Raw genomic sequence first — 15924 nt, forward strand, 5'->3', positions numbered from 1 at the left:
CGAGATTCGTCGTCGTCCGAGCAGGCTCAAATCACAAAGGCTCAGGAAGACAGCGAGTCAGCATGAAAGCTTCCGTCCGGTAAGCCCAGCCCAGCCCAGCCGGTTAACAGCTCCGGGTCCATTCGCTTCTTTACTGCTGGAGAAGCGACGACGCGGACGGTAAGGCAGAGGAAGTTGAAAGAGGCAGAGAGAGGCAGTCGGTTCTGGCGACCTCGCGCGGGATCCCGGAAGCCTACGCGCCGTCCCAAACGACTCCCCGGCTGGCAGGGTTTGGGGCACCTCGTCCTCATCCTCCGCCTCCGCGGTGGCACGCAGATCTTTGTCAAGACGCTGACAGGCAAGACGATCACCCTCCTCCGAGGTGGAGTCGTCTGACACCAGCGACGCCAAGATCCAGGGGAGGGCATCCCGCCGCACCAGCAGCATCCCATCTTCGCCGGCAAGCAGCTGGAGCACGGCCGCACCTTGGCCGAGTGCAACATCCAGGAGCAGTCCAACTTGCGCTTCGCCATTGTTACTGGTTGAGCTCTGCCGTCCGTCAGTCTGTAAGGTCGTTTCTTCAGGCTGTGCCTGTGTTCATCTTAGTGGAAGTAGTGCGATTGCGTTTGCGTATGTTGCTGCCTCTGCTTTCTTTGTTGAAACAATTTGAGATGATGTGTTTGGTTGTCATAGTATTATTCTGTTTAGTCTTGTTGACCTTTTGGCTGTCATCCTAAGCTATGTTTGTTTTGGCGAAACCGCAAGATAAAATGTCTGAAACCATCAACCTCATTTGGCAAAGCATAAAATGGACACCTTTGGTGTTCTTTGCCTTTGACACACTGTCCTCTCACAATCATAGAGCTGAATAGAGTGACGAAGATTTTTTTTTTTTGAGCAATTAGTGGCAGGTGCTCTGCCTATTCATTGATAGTAGAAGAGAGTATTGTTACATTTACAGGCATCATTTAGCCTGATGTGAAGACGAAAGAAACTACTGACTACAGGGACAAGTAGTTCAAGTGACCTCATTGTTGTATGGGCTGCTCTGTAGTTGGCAATGTCGCTCTTGATGATGCTCATCAGCTGATCCTGCGACATCGCTCTGTTGTCAGAGTTGCGGCGACAGCGTTCCTTCCAAAGGTTCCATGCTGTCGAAGAATTTTCAGCTACTCCCCTACCCACCCACGTTCTCGCCATTCCCAATTCAAGCATGGAGAATCTTCCTCGCCTTCATAGTCCTTGCCATAACGAGCACCCCCGTGAGTGAGAGCGGCACACCGTGCGATGCACGAGGCAAAGCTCCCAGGGTGAGCTCACAGACGGGATCCCGCCGGCGTCGCCAGTCCCAGGTTCGCTGCCGGCTTCAGCAAAGAGTCGGATTCGATGACCTCCATGAGCCGCGGCCACACCCTCGTGGCGCCGACGAACCACGACCCGTCGCCGCTCGGGTCGGGCACGATCGTCACGGACGCGGAGCCCAGCCGGCCGTGCCGCAGCCACGGCACGACGAGCCTGGGCTTGCCGAACCCGAGGTCTCCGTCGATGGGGAACGGGAGCAGCCCGGAGATGACGAGCGCCGGGCTCCCGAACCCCAGGTTCACGGCCTCCGTCCACTTGCCGCCGTCCCGGAACGCCGCCTTGCGCTCCTCCATCCAGTCCGCCAGCTCCTGGAACCGAGCCGCGGTCATGACCCCCGCGATGGCCGCGCGCACCGCCGCCGCCACGTCGTGGAGCGGCGCGCGCAGCAGCTCCGCCACGCTCGCCTCGCGGGACGTGTAGGTGACCACGTTCCCGATGTACCGGTCCAACAAGCCGTCCGACGGCTCCACCTGCTTCCGCCCGTCCACGATCCACGCCATCCGGCAGCTGGGGTCGGCGTCGCCGACGGCGCGCGCGAGGAGCTTCCACACGTGCGCGCACAGCGCCACGAACCGCGAGGCGCGGCGCCCGCCGCCCGGCGGGGTCGCCGCGTCCTGGAGCGCCGCGAGGTCGGCCGCCTCGATGTGGTACAGCCGCCGCCGGATGGCCGCGGTCAGGAGGGGGTTGATCATGGTCTCCGGGGTGAACCGCGAGAACTCGGCGTCCAGCGACGCGCTGTACGACGGCGGCGACCGCGGCTTGAAGAGGGAACGGTCGAACAGGGGCTCGCGGGAGAGGCCGCCGTCGCGGACCATCTCGGCGAGCGCGCTCAGCAGGACGGTGAACGCCCTGCCATCGGCGAGGAGGTGGGTCGTGCCAATCGTCAGCGCGAACCCCCCGCAGGCGAACCGGACCAGCTGCAACGACATGGCGAGGCTCGCGTCAAAGGGAATCTGGATCAGGCCCAGCGACCGGTCGACCTCCGAGAAGTCAACTGCCGCGAGCGGCACCGCGGTGTCGGCGACGACGAGCTCGGCGCCGGCGTTGTTGCACTGGACCTCGGGGATTTTGGTCTTCGGGTCCCGCACGACGCGCCCGGCGAAGGGGAAGAAGCGGGAGAGGTACGCCGGGAAGGCGCAGCGCACGGCGGCGAGGACCGCGTCGAGGCCGGCGGCGGGGGCGGGGTAGACGGAGACGAGGAAGATGTGGAAGGGGCCCAGGACGAGGTCGAGGTTGGATAAGGCTAGGACGGCGGGGAAGCCCGGCGGCGGGCGCGAGGCCCGGACCAGCGTCCGGGCGGCGATGTCGAGGTGGAAGCACCTCGCCGCCATTTCGCCGAGCAGATTCAGCGTGCTGCGGCGGGGATCTTGGACGGGGATGGGTAGCGAGTGTTGCTGACCCGGTGACGTGGCCATTGGCCAATAACCACTAGGCGAATCCGCGATGAGCCAACACTGTTATTCCTCGTATATTCCCTCCGCCCCTAGAAATACAGCTCTCGTCTTCCAAAGATCAAATAATTTCAAATTTAACTAAATTTATATAAAATAGTATTAATATGTATATTATAAAATAAATATTATTAGTTAATTATATAATATATTTTTATATTAAATTTATATGGAGATATAAATATCAGTATTTTTATAAATTTAGTTAAATTTAAAATTATTTAACTTATTCAAAAAAGAGAGTTGTACTTAAGGATGGAGGGAGTATATTTTAAGATGAAGATGGGATGGCCGGATGGGTCATCCGTAGTACACTTTTTGCTATTGGCCGAGGAAAGGGAAATGTGTATTTATTTTACACGTCTATTTTTTTGATTTACGAAAATACATACACTACCAGTTCTTAAGCTTAGGAGAAGCTAGCCAGTTCAGTTTTGAATTAATTAGGTTGTTTACATATTTATAAAAACTGAAGAAGTACATTTTGCTAAGGAAAGAACAATTTTTTACAACTTTAATATATATTTATGATTCACGATTTTTCAACTTCATAATCAAAACTAGATGAGTTGAATCTACAATTTTAACTCATAGAATCTACGTTTCAATGACTTTTATATATGTTTATCATTCTCGATTGCAATTGCATCAAGGCTTTCTATTCAACTTGAATCTGCAGTTCTAACATCCTCGTCCAAAAGATTCGTGCAAACGCAAGTGAGCCAGCAAGTTTCATTTTTGAATGACGAGCTGGCAAGTGTGTGTGTCACGCAGCAGAACGCAGGCCTCTCACGAACCACGTCACACATCCGACCTGGTCTCCTCCCATTGGCCGGTACGTCCCGAACACTCCCTCCGTCCTCCGATCGCATGACGTGTACGAACGGACGGCGCAGAACTCACCCGCCACATGGGCACGCGCCGGCCGAACCAACCCCTGGCCGCACCGCTTCAACCTTCGAGTCCTCCGCCTGCTGCCGAAGCCGAACACCAGCGAGCCGAAACAAGTGAGCTGAGCAGAGAGAGAAACCCATCGGAGATGGCGGGACGCGCCGTCGCCTTGCTCCTCGCCGTCGCGCTCGCGGCCGTCCTCCTGCACCCCGCGGCGGCGAGGCAGAAGAAGCCGGCGACGGCCGCGAGGCGGGAGGACATCCCGTACATCCGGTGCCGGGTGTGCGAGCGGATCGCGCGCGAGATCTCCGCGCAGGTCGCCAAGAAGCAGCAGGCGCTCCCGCCCTCCAAGAAGGTACTCTTCTGCTCCGGCTCTGGCTCGGTTTCGCGCGGTGGGGTTCTCTGGCTGGCTGGTGTTGGGGTGGTGCGCTGACGACTTGGGAATTGACCAATTGGGGGGTTGCGTGCAGGTGCCGGAGATCGAGATCATCGACATCGCGGAGAATGTGTGCAACCTGAAGAAGCAGGAGGCGGATTGGATGCTCCGGATCGATATCGTCGAGAAAGGAGACAAGCTGGAGGTAAATTTGCACTCTCTGTTGCCTCTTTTTTTAGTTGAGGTTGATGCGGCCGGATTTGATGCCTGCTGATGCTTGGTACTGGCTAAATCTGCAAATTTTCAAGCTATTCTCGAATGCGAGCAGCTCGTGTTTGAGTAATTTGCTAGAGTAACTACCAAGTGCAAGTAATTAATCCATCAGGAAACGACTTAGCAGTGGCTAAACATGTTGAAATCTCAGTTTGACTCGCTTTATGAGTATGTTTTTCAGTAACTGCCGTAGTTCCTTTTTTTTGGCTATACATAACTCGATGTGAGTGAGCATCCTAAGCTCAGCAGCTTTAATATGGATGGAGTTCTATGCAAACATTGTCATTTATCGGGGAGTATAACTGACTGGAATTGTTTTCAGACTAGTAGCTGCATGCCCATATTTTTTTCCCCCTTCTTTGCTTGGGGCAGCGAGACAAATAAAAGTGTGTCTACATGATTCTGAATTTCTGATTGATGTAGCTTTTTGTTTAACTGTGAGACTTATGAAAATGTATCATCTAAGCCTAGTACTAATGCGTAAAAGTGTTTTGCAGCTTGTTGAGCAAGATGAGGAAGGGCATTGTAATGCAGAATGCAAGACCATTGAACGTGCTTGTCAGGAGGTGAATTAATATTATCTGTCATGGAGCTTGTTAAAGTTTGCATTCCAACTTTTCGCTGATTACTGATTGTAAAGCAGGAGCCATAGAACTATTTTTATTATATTTGTTTTCACTTTTCACATTGTAACTGAATTCTGTGCAGGTGATTGGATATGCTGATACTGATGTTGCTGAGTTTGTGTACAAAAACAACCCCTCAGTTGACCAGCTGATGAAATTTCTCTGTAAAGATCTATCCAAAGCGTGTGCCAAGGACCCACCACCGGTTCCAAAAGTGAGCCCTTCATGCCTTGTTTGTGCATTTTTAAATGGTTGTTTTGCATGATACCCTGATTATCTGAATTTGAGTTTTAGCTGCTATTTTCCCAAGCATAAGTTGGATACTTACTGACAAGCCCTGTTTTAGTTTGATAATGCCTTGGGTATGGTTAAGCATTGATGTAAGATACTATGGAGCAGCGTCTAAAAAAACGAATTGATTTTGTTATTTAGTCAGTGAACTCAGTTATTTTCTGATTTTTGTTTTACGAAATCAGAATTACATGTTGCATTGCGGTGGTGCAAATGTGGTGACTACAATATTTTTTTTTCTAAAGGAGGAAGAAAACATAGTTATGATTTTTTTTGGTAGCAATTTTAGTGATAGGATCAGGAAATTGACAAATGTATATCATGTTTTGATTTTGAAGGTGGGCATTGCATGATTTAGAATCTTATTATAGCTATACCTGTTACATGACATATTTGGATGTTTCACTTGTAAAAAAATGGTAAATAGAAAAATAGTAAGGTTTTGGTGTCAAGATATAAATTTATTTCTGGGACATCATCAATTCATCATTAAATTCACAGGATCGGGTCCCTGGAGAACCATTTGCAAGAAAGCCATCGAAAGATGCTGAGATGGACAAGATATTGAGATCAATGGAGGTGGACATTCTAACTACAGCTAGTATTCCTTTTTTTTTTATGGGATACAGCTAGTATTCCTTTATTCAATAATATTCAAAATACTAAAATTACCACTGATGGCTATGGCAGGGTATGCCAGGAGCCCCAAGCATGAAAATGTACTCTAGAGACGATCTGATGAAAAATAACTTCGGCACCGAAGACGATGACGATGAGGATGATGAAGATGAAGAGGATAACTTCCCAAAGAACTTGGTAAGTATTCAAACGGTTTGAGCTAAAATACATCCAATCCAGTTTTAACAAATAATCACACCTATTCCATTACTGCCAGGGAAAGGTTCTGAAAGACAAAGGTTCTCAAAAGAAAGATTTGAAACAGCAAGTCGTGCAACAGCTCAAGGATACCAGCAAGAAATTGAAAGGGTATTTTAACAAGGTGTCCAAGATGGTAAAGAAACGGTGGCAAGGGACGAAGAAGCCTGCAAAATCTGGCAAAAGCAAAACTGAACTCTGAAGACCAAGTGCTGGCAAATCAGTTCAGTCAATTCATCCATCTTCCGCTTTCCTGGAGCAAAGTTTTAGATAATCTTCGGAAGATAAGCCACAGATCTTTTGATACAGAGTTTAGCTACATAAACGTGTACAATTCTTTTTTCCCTGGTTATTTTCAGTGTACACTAGAACTAGAATCTGGAGCTCAACTGGGAACTACAGATAGTTTACCAGGTTAGTAAAGTTTGAGACTCGTTGTTGGTGTGACACATACTTCGCTGTAAAACAATTGGCCATACCAGTAAAAGTTACGTTATTGGCTACCCATAATTCAGCTGTTCACCCACTAATTTTTTACTGTCAACATCATCTGAGCTCCTGGAGGTTTACACAGGCAGGCATTGTCCAAATTTGTGCCATAACATCTTTTTTTTTCTCTCCCTAAAATTAGCTTGTCCCATTTAATAACGGGAGCGGAGCATTACCCCAGAGCCACACAACCTGAAACCGAACCGGCCCTCTCCAGTTTCCAATTTGGAAACGGGAGGTTGCCCCGCCTCGCGGGAATAGAAGCTTCCGACGAGCAGGTCGCCTCATTCTTTCCCGGCAGGCAGAGAAATAACTCTCCCCTCGCCGGGATCCCGCCGGTGACAATGGTAAGGTGGCCGCCGCCGCCGCCCGACGGCGCGCAGGCCTTCGGCCATGACCCCATCGCGCTGTCCTTCTTCGTGATGTGCGTGGCCGCGACCGTGGCACTGACGTCGTCCATGTGCTCGGCGTGCGGCCGCAAGGCGAAGCCGGCCGCCGAACCGGACCCCGCCGCGTCGGAGCAGCCGGCCGGGACGGGCTCCGTCTCTGGCGGCAGCCAGCAGGAGGCTGGCACCGAGGAGGACGACGCGGAGGTGGTGAGGCTGTCGCCGGAGCTAGCGACGCACGGGGCAATCGACCCGGTGGCGCTGCCGTCGTCGACGTCGAAGCGGCGGCTGTCCGTGAGCATGAGCAAGAACCTGAGCAAGAACATCCCGGACAAGCTGCGGCTGAGCCGGCGGGAGCGCAAGGACCACCAGCACAAGGCGGAGTCGGAGGACACGCTGTGGAAGAAGGGCATCATCCTCGGGGAGAAGTGCCGGATCCCCGGGGAGAGGGAGGCGGAGCAGGACGACGGCGTCGACCCCGCCGACGAGATCACCGCCGGCAGCTTCCGGCGGACTAGCTACTCCCAGCCCATGTCGCGGTCGAGCTCGTTCGCCGTGCAGCAGCAGCCGCCGCCGCGGCTCGACGCCCCGGCGCGCGCCTCGGATTGTTGACGCTCCCGTAATTCACCGAGAGGGGACGCTGCTGCGTGCGTAGGGGCAAAAAGGGGGGAGATGCTGGTGCGATTTCAAGCGCACTCGGAATCTCGGATTCAGGTGTGGCTGCTCTTTGACTTTGTCATGTCATGTCTCATGGACGTTCGATCCTTGTGAAATTTTTTGGTCTGGATGCATTGATGTTCTTTGGGAGCAAGACCCCTGTTTGGAGTGCAGGAATTTCGCATAAATTTCTTAAAAGATATCACGCCAACAATTCAAATCCTGCAGCAGCTCGCCGGACGTCGCGCGCAGGTCAGCCGCCTCCGCGTCCGTCGGCCCAACCCGATGCTCGAACGGCCCATGCTCACAACACTTCCGGCCTCGGAATGTGCTTGAAGTGTTGAGCATTTGTGCGTGCCGGCGGCCACCTGCCTCCCGTGCCGTGCCCTGGCGTGTCGCTGCGCGACACCGCCCTTGAGCTTCCGGCACGGCACTGGTTGTGGACCGTGGCACGCGTCCGCGCTACTCCGGCCATGGCTCCTCCCCTGTTTTGCAGGCCAGCCTAGGAACGAACATTCTCGTCCGCGCAAACTTTACGAGCCGCGAACAGGTGGAGAATGGTGATGAACTGACGATGACACGCTTGACATGAAGGAGAACAAGTACTAGTACTAAGTGACAATGCACGGTATATGCTCTAATGCTCCAGGACTCCCCTCTTGGTTGTTTCGTGGGAGACTGGCAAAGCATCATGCGTGCGACGGTGCAAGCCGTGGCATCATCTATTGCTCGAAATGGCTTCCTTCCATGGATCGTGGGGCGAAGGATGCCCTTCCCGATTCCCATTTCGAGCTAGACATTTCGTATAGCATTCAGCTCGATCCTTGGTCGATAAACCACAATAAACATGCTAATAAGCTAGACAGCGATCGACGTGCCAAGGAGGAGGCTAGCTAGTCATGCCCGGCGAAGGCGCCGGCGATGACCAAGAGAACCGCCGTGCACATCAGGCCGAGGAAGAGCCAGTAGTAGACGGCGACCTCCCCGTGGACCTGTCCTCCGCCGGCCTGGAGGATGAGGACGACCGGCCAGGCGCTGTGGGCGGCGAACGCCAGCGCAGAGCGCGAACGCCGGCGCCGGCAGGCACCTGGCGAGCGAGGACGCGTACCACGCCGCCATCGCGGCCGCCGCCAGCGGCTGCGGCAGGCAGGCGAGACAAGTTAAACAAGAGAGCGCGCTGCTTGCGGGCGCAGCAGCGGACGAACCATGACGAGGCTCATGGTGAAGATGGCGAGCATCCACGCCTTGACAAGGGTCGTCTTCAGTACCTTCACCGCCCGCGCGCTCACCGGCCGCCGCCGCCGCCGCTCCTGCCCGGAGAGGACGAAGAACGCTCACTGTTACTGATCAGTAACAGGCTAGCGATCGAAAATAAGAGAAACTCGGATGATTAATGGGTAACTAAAAATGCTAGGGAGCTGATGTAAGACTACCCTGGGGCGCCATGCGAAGGCGAACAAGAAATCGAAAGAAAGTGTGCATGGTGATCAGATCAACGAGGAATCAGAGAGGGGGAGAGGGAGGCAGCTCACGAGCGATGCTCCTAGGATCCATCGATGACGCCAGAGTAGTGTCTGGCCGGAGTGAACAGAAGGGACTGGGTGTTGGGCCAACTGAAGTACCGGAACCTGCAGCTTGCACTTTGCAGACGCAGACGGGTAACTAGTTCTACCACGTACGCCAGGCAGGATTGCAGGAATGCAGGATGCCACTGGGCATACACGGCCGCGGGGCTCGAATGTCACTGTCTCTGCTTGTGCTCCATCACTTCCAAAGTGAACACGCCCCAACTCCTTTTGAAGCCAAACTGATCCAAACGGAAAGATCAAAACCGCCTTGCTTTCTACTAAAATGGTGTGGAGTAGCCGGCCAGCTAGGTGTGGACTTGTGACAGTAGGACAAGAGAGATTCTTGCGGTCTTGTTACCACTCCCAGGCAGCCCGTTCCGTTCCGTTGTGGATTAGTATTTCTTTAGGCACTAAATATTGTTCCGTGGCAGTGGTATGTCACCATGCTGATTCGTGAACTCGCAGCAGCTGTCCATTTTTTTTAAAAAAAAGAGATGCTGTCAAAAATATTCACCAATCACTTTAACTTGCACAAGCTATATACACGCGCTGGGCTAATGACAGACATGTCAGCATGGTCACTACTAGCAGGTCAATGAATTAGGAGACTAAAACTTGTATAGCTAACAAGGCTCACTTGCCCACAAACAAAAGGTAGCATCGCTATATATTTTGTATAGCTAAACCCATCATCTTGCTAATTAAGCTAGGCGTGGTGATGTGGATGCCACCACTAGCATGCTAAAAACGTACTGCTAGCCGAATCAATGCGGTCTGCTCGAGCAGTTCTGGTAACAGATGCTGATGGATAACTGCGGGCGGGACTAGGGTCGATGCCATGGCAGCTGCCCTACGCGTCACTGCGTCAGGCACCACCAACCACGGTGACCCCGAATGAAGCCGGTTCGGCCAGCGAGGATCACCAAACCCGCCTGCGCCATGGACATGGCGGTGCCAGGTGGCACGGCACGGCAGGGGCGCCTGCAGCAAGCGGCGCATGAAGGCCCGCCGCCCGCCGCGGCTTCGGACGCCTGCGGTGGCAACAAAACAGCATTCCAATCAACATCATCAAAAGTTTGGATCCATACAACTGAAAGTTCAATTTGAACTAAAAATTTAATTTCATCTATTTATATGTTTCAAATAGTTTCCCACCTAATATTTAGTCCACGAACCTAAACGGGCATGGACTAAAATTTAGTTACCTAGGTGATGCAAATATGGTTTTAATTTAGTTCCAATCGGCATAAAAAGCCATCCGCTGAAGTTGCTCGCTGCAAAATCCACCTCGTCTGCGAGGGGACGGGGATGGGACCGGGCATATATGCGCGCCGCGCGTGGCAATGTCACCGTGCACGTTGTACCTGTACTTGAGAGACCTAATAGCGAGCCACGGCGAATACGTGAAGCTGACCCACGGTGGCAACCAGCGAGCGCGCAATGAAGAGAGCCACGAGGCTAGCCTCCAACCGCCCCAATCGCGGAAGGCAGGCGGCGGGGCCGCAGCCGTGGGGACCCCCTCGGCTTCCATGCTGAAAATGGCAAGGGCTCTCATGCTTATTCTGGGGCAATGCTTGATTTGGGGCGAAGACCGCGAGGCTGGTTTCGCGGTGGTAGCGGCGCGTGCTCGTCTAATCTTTGTGATGTTCAACCGCTGCATGTGATCGAGAGATTCATGGATGAGCGTTCTGAGCGATATTTCAAGGGCTAGCACAAGGTATAAGGGCCGGAGAGTGACATTCTAAGTAAGGGGAAAAAATTGTGGATGTGCCAGTAAAGCAGGAGAGGGCTCAACCGCTCGAGCGATCAAAAGAAGTTGAGCCACAAACCAAACTGAGGGCTCGAGATGTCACCGGCAAGGGGCCAGCTGTCCGGCACGGGCATGGCAACCTCACCCTTCATCATCCTATCAGGCAGGCGGTGGCAGCAGCAGCGGGAGACCCTCCACCTCAATGCGCTCCAAGCTGACAGCAGCTACCACTGATCTCATGGATGTATTCATGTATGTAGGTGTGGGCTGGGCAACTGGCTACTGGACTTGCTCCTGGACCTTCCTGTGAGTGACCGACCATACACATGCACTTGCACTGTACGGTCTTGATATTCTCTCAAGCTTAACATGATAGAATCATCCAGTGATCTTCTCTCTATTCTGTACTCTCCTTGGCATACTGCGTGAAACGACTGATCCCACTGCTCTGGTCTACATAACTGCAACACAACATTTGCACTAGTATTATATTTTTGCTTAGGTAAAAGATACAAGATATATGGACTTCATCATTAGCTGATGCAGGATTGAGGATTTCATAAAAAATAAATAAAGTACCATTTGATCACTTCAAATTCTGTTCTTTTTTTCTTTGGTTTTGGCTTTTTTTTTTGTTTAGCAGCGGCGGGTGATTCTGCAGCCGGGCCGACTGGACCAACGAACCGAACCCAACCCCGACTCCAGACCGACGACCGAGCCCATCCCCGCACCCAGCCCGCGACCGCGCTGTCCCCGATGGCGACGGACCCCACGTCGCCGGCCGCGGCGGCGGCGCCGCGCTACTCGCTGCCTCCTGTCCGCCTCCCCGCGGAGGACATCCTCTTCTGCGTCGACGTCGACCTCGAGGCGAGCGCCGAGATGAAGTCCGCCGCCTCCGCGCCGTCCTCCGGCTCCGCCTCCACCGCGTCGCCGCCGCCGCCGCCGCAGCCGGGGCCGCGGCCCGTGGTGAGGCGGATGGACGCGGTCAGGCAGGCCCTTCTGCTCTTCGTGCACAGCAAGCTAACCATGTGCCCCGACCACCGCTTCGCCTTCGCCTCCATCGGCGAGACCGTCTCCATGGTACGGCGGCGTCCCTGACCTGAAATCCCTTCATTTCTCGGTTACGCTTTGCGGGATTTCGCGTTCCTTGCGCTTTTTGGATGAGAAATTTTAGGGGGTGTGGGTGGGCGAGATAGAGGAGGGGGGGATGCCTATAAGTCATGATTCCTTCTGTGATTTGTGGTACTATATAGTTGTTTGAGCGTCCAATTCGAGATACGAGAGGATCCACATGAGAGAATTCTGTTTAGGTTCGGTTTAAGCTAGCAGTTGGGTGAGATATCGGCCCCAAATTTCCAATTGCTGTCTACTGTTACTATGAGGTGATCCACATGAGGGAATCCTGGTTAGGTTGGTTTAGTTTAGCAGTTGAGGGATGTATTGGCCAAAATTTCCCCAATGCTATCTTCTGTTATTCTGTAGTTCTTGTCAGAGTTGTTGGTGAATATACTTGTTTTTGAGGGCTTATTGGTGTGTTTTTGGTTTCTAGAATGCAATGATTAGTTGGTTAATATACATGCTCCCCCCCCCCCCCCCCCCCCTGAATTTTAAGATTAAGAAGGACTTCAGCAGTGATGTTGGTTCAGCAATGGAGGCAATCCATTCCTTGTCTGCTTCAGAATCAAGATATGCAACGGCTGATCTCACACAGCTCTTCAAGATAGCTTACCATGAAGGGAAAATAGCAGAATCGCAAGGTCGGCTTCTCAGGGTGGTAAGCTTTTTGTAACTGTGAATCAGGGTTCCATTGCTTTTAAATAATGGCTGGCTGGTAATTTTCTTACATGTTAGTGTTTGGTAACCAAATAACACATCAAGGAGAAGCAGTGGTGTCACAGAACCTTTTTGATAAGAATTTGTGTTTATTAGCACATGCATGTGATTTGAATTTAACATAAAGGGCTCATTGTAAATTATTGTGCTCTGCAAATAGTTGTTTGTTTTAGTATATGTAAAATACCAGGATCACTTGAGATCCTTGAGGTGCTAAGTTTGACCGGATCCCTATCTATCCTACTGTGCACAGCGTGTTGAACATGGTTTATTTGATCATGGCACAGTGTTTCATATGAAGTAATTTACTTTGCATCTCTTCAATTACAATGTTGTGGGTCTTGACTGCGGCAAGGCTAATTGTTTCAGGTACTTATCTACTGCCGTTCCTCTACTAAGCCACACCATCAGTGGCCTGTAAAGCCAAAGAATTTCACACTGGACATAATCTATCTCCATGACAAGCCAACTGCTGATAACTGTCCACAGAAAGTATATGATGCGTTGGTTGATGCTCTTGAGCATGTCAGCCAGTATGAGGGGTACATTCTTGAGACTGGTCAAGGGCTTGCTCGTGTTCTCTTTCGTCTGATGTGCATTCTTCTGTCCCATCCCTTGCAACGCTGCATCCAAGATGACCTTGATATTCCGAAACAAGTTGCTAAGAAAACTCTGGCAGTTGAAGCTGTGCAGAATGAAGATGGAACTCCAGTCTCCAGCCAGCAGTAAGGTCTTCTCGTTGAATGTTATGCAAACATGAAGTAACTTGCAAGTTCTTTAGCATCATCTCAGAAGGCTGTTCTGTGTGATAGAGATGCCGTCTCAGAATTGTGTACTATGCTGTAAATGGCCAAGGGGATATCCTTTTGTTGCTGTCCCTTGCTTGTCTGGGCATTAAGCCTGTAACTGCACATGATTCAAATAACTCAAATCTTTGGCAGTTAATGTTTGCAAACTTTCAGTTGCACATGCTCTACCTCTACTTATCTGAGAAAACTTTACTGATTTTCGGCTTGTGCAAGGGGAACCTTTTCTGTCATGTAACCATTGATCCATAATCGCCATACATCATGAATTCCAGCTACAACTTACATGATGAACCTGTGATGTCCCACTTGTTTTACCTTCAGCTCTTGTTGCCAAAATACCTTCATCCCTGGCCTTTTAGAGTCCAGGCACCGATACCCTTGCTTATGTGCAACAAGTATGCAATACTGCATTTTGAACTGCAGCATTTACTCTTCAACTACAAGTCTACTTTCAGGCAGATCATTACAGAAACGCGAAAAACGGCTTCAAATTTTTCGGTCTCCCCATAGTACATAAAAAGATCGTTGCATTGCCAGTATAGCCACTCTGAATTAGACATGTATACTTCCATGCCAGAACCTCTGCTGCCCCAACACCATTGCTGCACCAGGAAAACGTTTAGCCCTCACACCCTGCATTTCTGCACACGCGAAGCCACTCATCGCGCCCTAAACCACTTCACTTTACATAGCGCCCAAGAGGCCACTTGCACAGGCGACATCGTGCCATTTCGGCTCGGGCATCGCATTTTGCTCGCTTATCAGCAGCAAGGGAAGCACGAGAACAAGCCGCCCTTTCCTCCCTCCGGCTTGCTGCTTGGCTGGCTCTTCGCCTCCTCTTCCGCTTGTGCCGGCGCTGGCGCCGCCTCGGCCGGCTCCATTGGCGCGGCCGGCTCCGGCGGCTGCTCCTCCTGCGGAGTCCTCCTGGAGTAGTTCCTCTTGTCCTCTATCAAGCTGCACGATTAGGTTTTGTTCATCAGCCGAGAACAATCTTTGAAACGAAGCACGTATTTGTATGCGATGGAATATTGGAATGGCGAGATGTGCGTACTTTGGGAAGGCGAAGGAATAGTTGCCCTTCATGGTGTTCTCGGGGAGCTCCGGGATGCTGTCGAAGGGCGGCGAGATCACGTGGGGCGCCTTGGCGTCGGCGTCGACGACCGCGCTGGTGCGCGGAGGCGAGGCGACCATGCTGGAGCGCGGCGGCGTCGAGATGTCCATGAGCTCCGGGTGCGCCAGGAAGAAGCCGGTGAAGTCGCTGGACGGCGCGACCTGGAGCCCGAACACCGACTCCGTGGACATCATGCTCCAGTCCTTGTTGGGCTCCGACGGGTCGTCCCGCTCGAACACCGCCGCGGGGATCCTGTCCGGGTCGGCCGCCGTCCCGGCGCTGTCCAACGACGGGTGCCGGTCCATCAGCTGCGTCCGAGGCGGCGAGGCGGCCGGGCAACCCTCGCGCTCGAACGACATGGCCGACGCCTCCGAGGACGACGAGGAGGGTTGGTGACCGGACGAGGCCCTCTCCTCGGCGGCCGTGCCGCTGGCGTTCTTGTCGCGGAGCTCGGCGTCGGCGATGTCCTACAGGGGCACCGCCGCCGCTCCCCGATCTCCGCGCGACCAGCACGCGGCCGCCGCGCCTGTCGGACGACGGAACGGGACGCCGCCGTCTAATCCTCGGTCGCAGTCGGTCCGGACGCCTCGTCACAAACCAGCATCCACGCTATTTTTGCACCGCCAGCACAGCCGTCCGACCGGCCTCGGACGGCTGGGATCTTCCCGCGCGGCAAACGCGGCGGCCTCGGCCTCCGGCGAGCGTAGGGAGGGCAGGGACCACACGCGCGCGGGTCGTCGCCGATCAGACGGCCAGCCTGGTTCCTCGCCGCGCCGCCGTCTGGAATGGCGTGGCGCGCGCACGGGACCGCGGGGAGCTGGGGCGGCTCGGGTTCGACGCTCTCTCGTGGCCTGGTTAATTTTTGGATGCAATGGCAGCTCGGCCCTGCGCGCCGCGCCGGCGAATAAATAAGGCGGCGAGGGGAAGGAGGAACATCGGCGCGTGCAGGGAGGGCCGCGCCCAGATTAGGAGAGGGGGCGCTTAATATGGCTCGTACGGCGTGGCGTGTCAACTCTGGCTGGCAGCTGTTGCGACGGGCGCGGCGGCGCTGGCCGGGTTAGTTGGCGACAGGGCGGCGGCGGACGACGACGACGGCGGTGCAGGTGGCGCGCGCGCGGCAGCGCCTCGTTTTGGCTCTCGTGACAGCGGGAACGCGACGGCGCGCCGCAGGCGCTGGACGAACCATGAGCGGACCA

At 53.3% G+C, this 15924-nt stretch overlaps 5 protein-coding genes across 6 annotated transcripts; 3 read left to right on the forward strand and 2 right to left on the reverse strand.

Moving 5' to 3' along the window:
• Positions 1 to 872: 872 nt before the first annotated feature.
• On the reverse strand, positions 873 to 2740 carry LOC112888907 (hydroxycinnamoyltransferase 2-like). The gene has a single exon (XM_025955299.1). It carries the CDS (start codon positions 2670 to 2672, stop codon positions 1296 to 1298), a length of 1377 nt encoding a protein of 458 aa, XP_025811084.1. The 5' UTR covers positions 2673 to 2740; the 3' UTR covers positions 873 to 1295.
• A 905-nt stretch (positions 2741 to 3645) lies between these two features.
• LOC112888909 lies at positions 3646 to 6635 on the forward strand. The gene is made up of 7 exons (XM_025955301.1): positions 3646 to 4038; positions 4154 to 4264; positions 4830 to 4898; positions 5041 to 5172; positions 5751 to 5828; positions 5940 to 6065; positions 6145 to 6635. The coding sequence occupies exons 1-7, from the start codon at positions 3703 to 3705 to the stop codon at positions 6325 to 6327; spliced, it is 1035 nt and encodes a 344-aa protein (XP_025811086.1). The 5' UTR covers positions 3646 to 3702; the 3' UTR covers positions 6328 to 6635.
• Positions 6636 to 6817: 182 nt separating this feature from the next.
• LOC112888910 lies at positions 6818 to 7803 on the forward strand. Its single transcript, XM_025955302.1, has one exon. The coding sequence runs from the start codon at positions 6959 to 6961 to the stop codon at positions 7610 to 7612; it is 654 nt and encodes a 217-aa protein (XP_025811087.1). The 5' UTR covers positions 6818 to 6958; the 3' UTR covers positions 7613 to 7803.
• Positions 7804 to 11668: 3865 nt separating this feature from the next.
• On the forward strand, positions 11669 to 13763 carry LOC112888807. Of its 2 annotated transcripts, XM_025955142.1 has the most exons (3): positions 11678 to 12055; positions 12588 to 12749; positions 13178 to 13763. In XM_025955142.1, the coding sequence occupies exons 1-3, from the start codon at positions 11732 to 11734 to the stop codon at positions 13535 to 13537; spliced, it is 846 nt and encodes a 281-aa protein (XP_025810927.1). In that variant the 5' UTR covers positions 11678 to 11731; the 3' UTR covers positions 13538 to 13763. The 2 variants fall into 2 exon arrangements, with proteins under 2 accessions (XP_025810929.1, XP_025810927.1); XM_025955144.1 differs by lacking the exon at positions 12588 to 12749 and having other exon boundaries at positions 11669 to 12055.
• A 139-nt stretch (positions 13764 to 13902) lies between these two features.
• On the reverse strand, positions 13903 to 15662 carry LOC112888808 (proline-rich receptor-like protein kinase PERK13). Its single transcript, XM_025955145.1, has 2 exons — positions 14669 to 15662; positions 13903 to 14571 (listed from the first exon to the last, which is right to left on the reverse strand). Exons 1-2 carry the CDS (start codon positions 15085 to 15087, stop codon positions 14379 to 14381), a joined length of 612 nt encoding a protein of 203 aa, XP_025810930.1. The 5' UTR covers positions 15088 to 15662; the 3' UTR covers positions 13903 to 14378.
• Between the last annotated feature and the right edge of the window lie 262 nt (positions 15663 to 15924).

The sequence above is a fragment of the Panicum hallii genome, chromosome 4 (genome assembly GCF_002211085.1).
Source record: "Panicum hallii strain FIL2 chromosome 4, PHallii_v3.1, whole genome shotgun sequence".
NCBI classification, from domain to species: domain Eukaryota; kingdom Viridiplantae; phylum Streptophyta; class Magnoliopsida; order Poales; family Poaceae; genus Panicum; species Panicum hallii.

Excerpts from the sequence above, each read along its gene's own strand:
- LOC112888907 (XM_025955299.1), bottom strand. The coding sequence starts at position 2,672 with ATGGCGGCGAGGTGCTTCCACCTCGACATCGCCGCCCGGACGCTGGTC.
- LOC112888909 (XM_025955301.1), top strand. The coding sequence starts at position 3,703 with ATGGGCACGCGCCGGCCGAACCAACCCCTGGCCGCACCGCTTCAACCT. Across the intron at positions 4,039-4,153 it reads CGCTCCCGCCCTCCAAGAAG|GTGCCGGAGATCGAGATCAT; the intron begins GTACTCTTCTGC and ends GGTTGCGTGCAG. Across the intron at positions 6,066-6,144 it reads ATAACTTCCCAAAGAACTTG|GGAAAGGTTCTGAAAGACAA; the intron begins GTAAGTATTCAA and ends CATTACTGCCAG.
- LOC112888807 (XM_025955142.1), top strand. The coding sequence starts at position 11,732 with ATGGCGACGGACCCCACGTCGCCGGCCGCGGCGGCGGCGCCGCGCTAC. Across the intron at positions 12,056-12,587 it reads TCGGCGAGACCGTCTCCATG|ATTAAGAAGGACTTCAGCAG; the intron begins GTACGGCGGCGT and ends CTGAATTTTAAG. Across the intron at positions 12,750-13,177 it reads AAGGTCGGCTTCTCAGGGTG|GTACTTATCTACTGCCGTTC; the intron begins GTAAGCTTTTTG and ends TAATTGTTTCAG.
- LOC112888910 (XM_025955302.1), top strand. The coding sequence starts at position 6,959 with ATGGTAAGGTGGCCGCCGCCGCCGCCCGACGGCGCGCAGGCCTTCGGC.
- LOC112888808 (XM_025955145.1), bottom strand. The coding sequence starts at position 15,087 with ATGTCGTTCGAGCGCGAGGGTTGCCCGGCCGCCTCGCCGCCTCGGACG. Across the intron at positions 14,572-14,668 it reads TATTCCTTCGCCTTCCCAAA|CTTGATAGAGGACAAGAGGA; the intron begins GTACGCACATCT and ends CTAATCGTGCAG.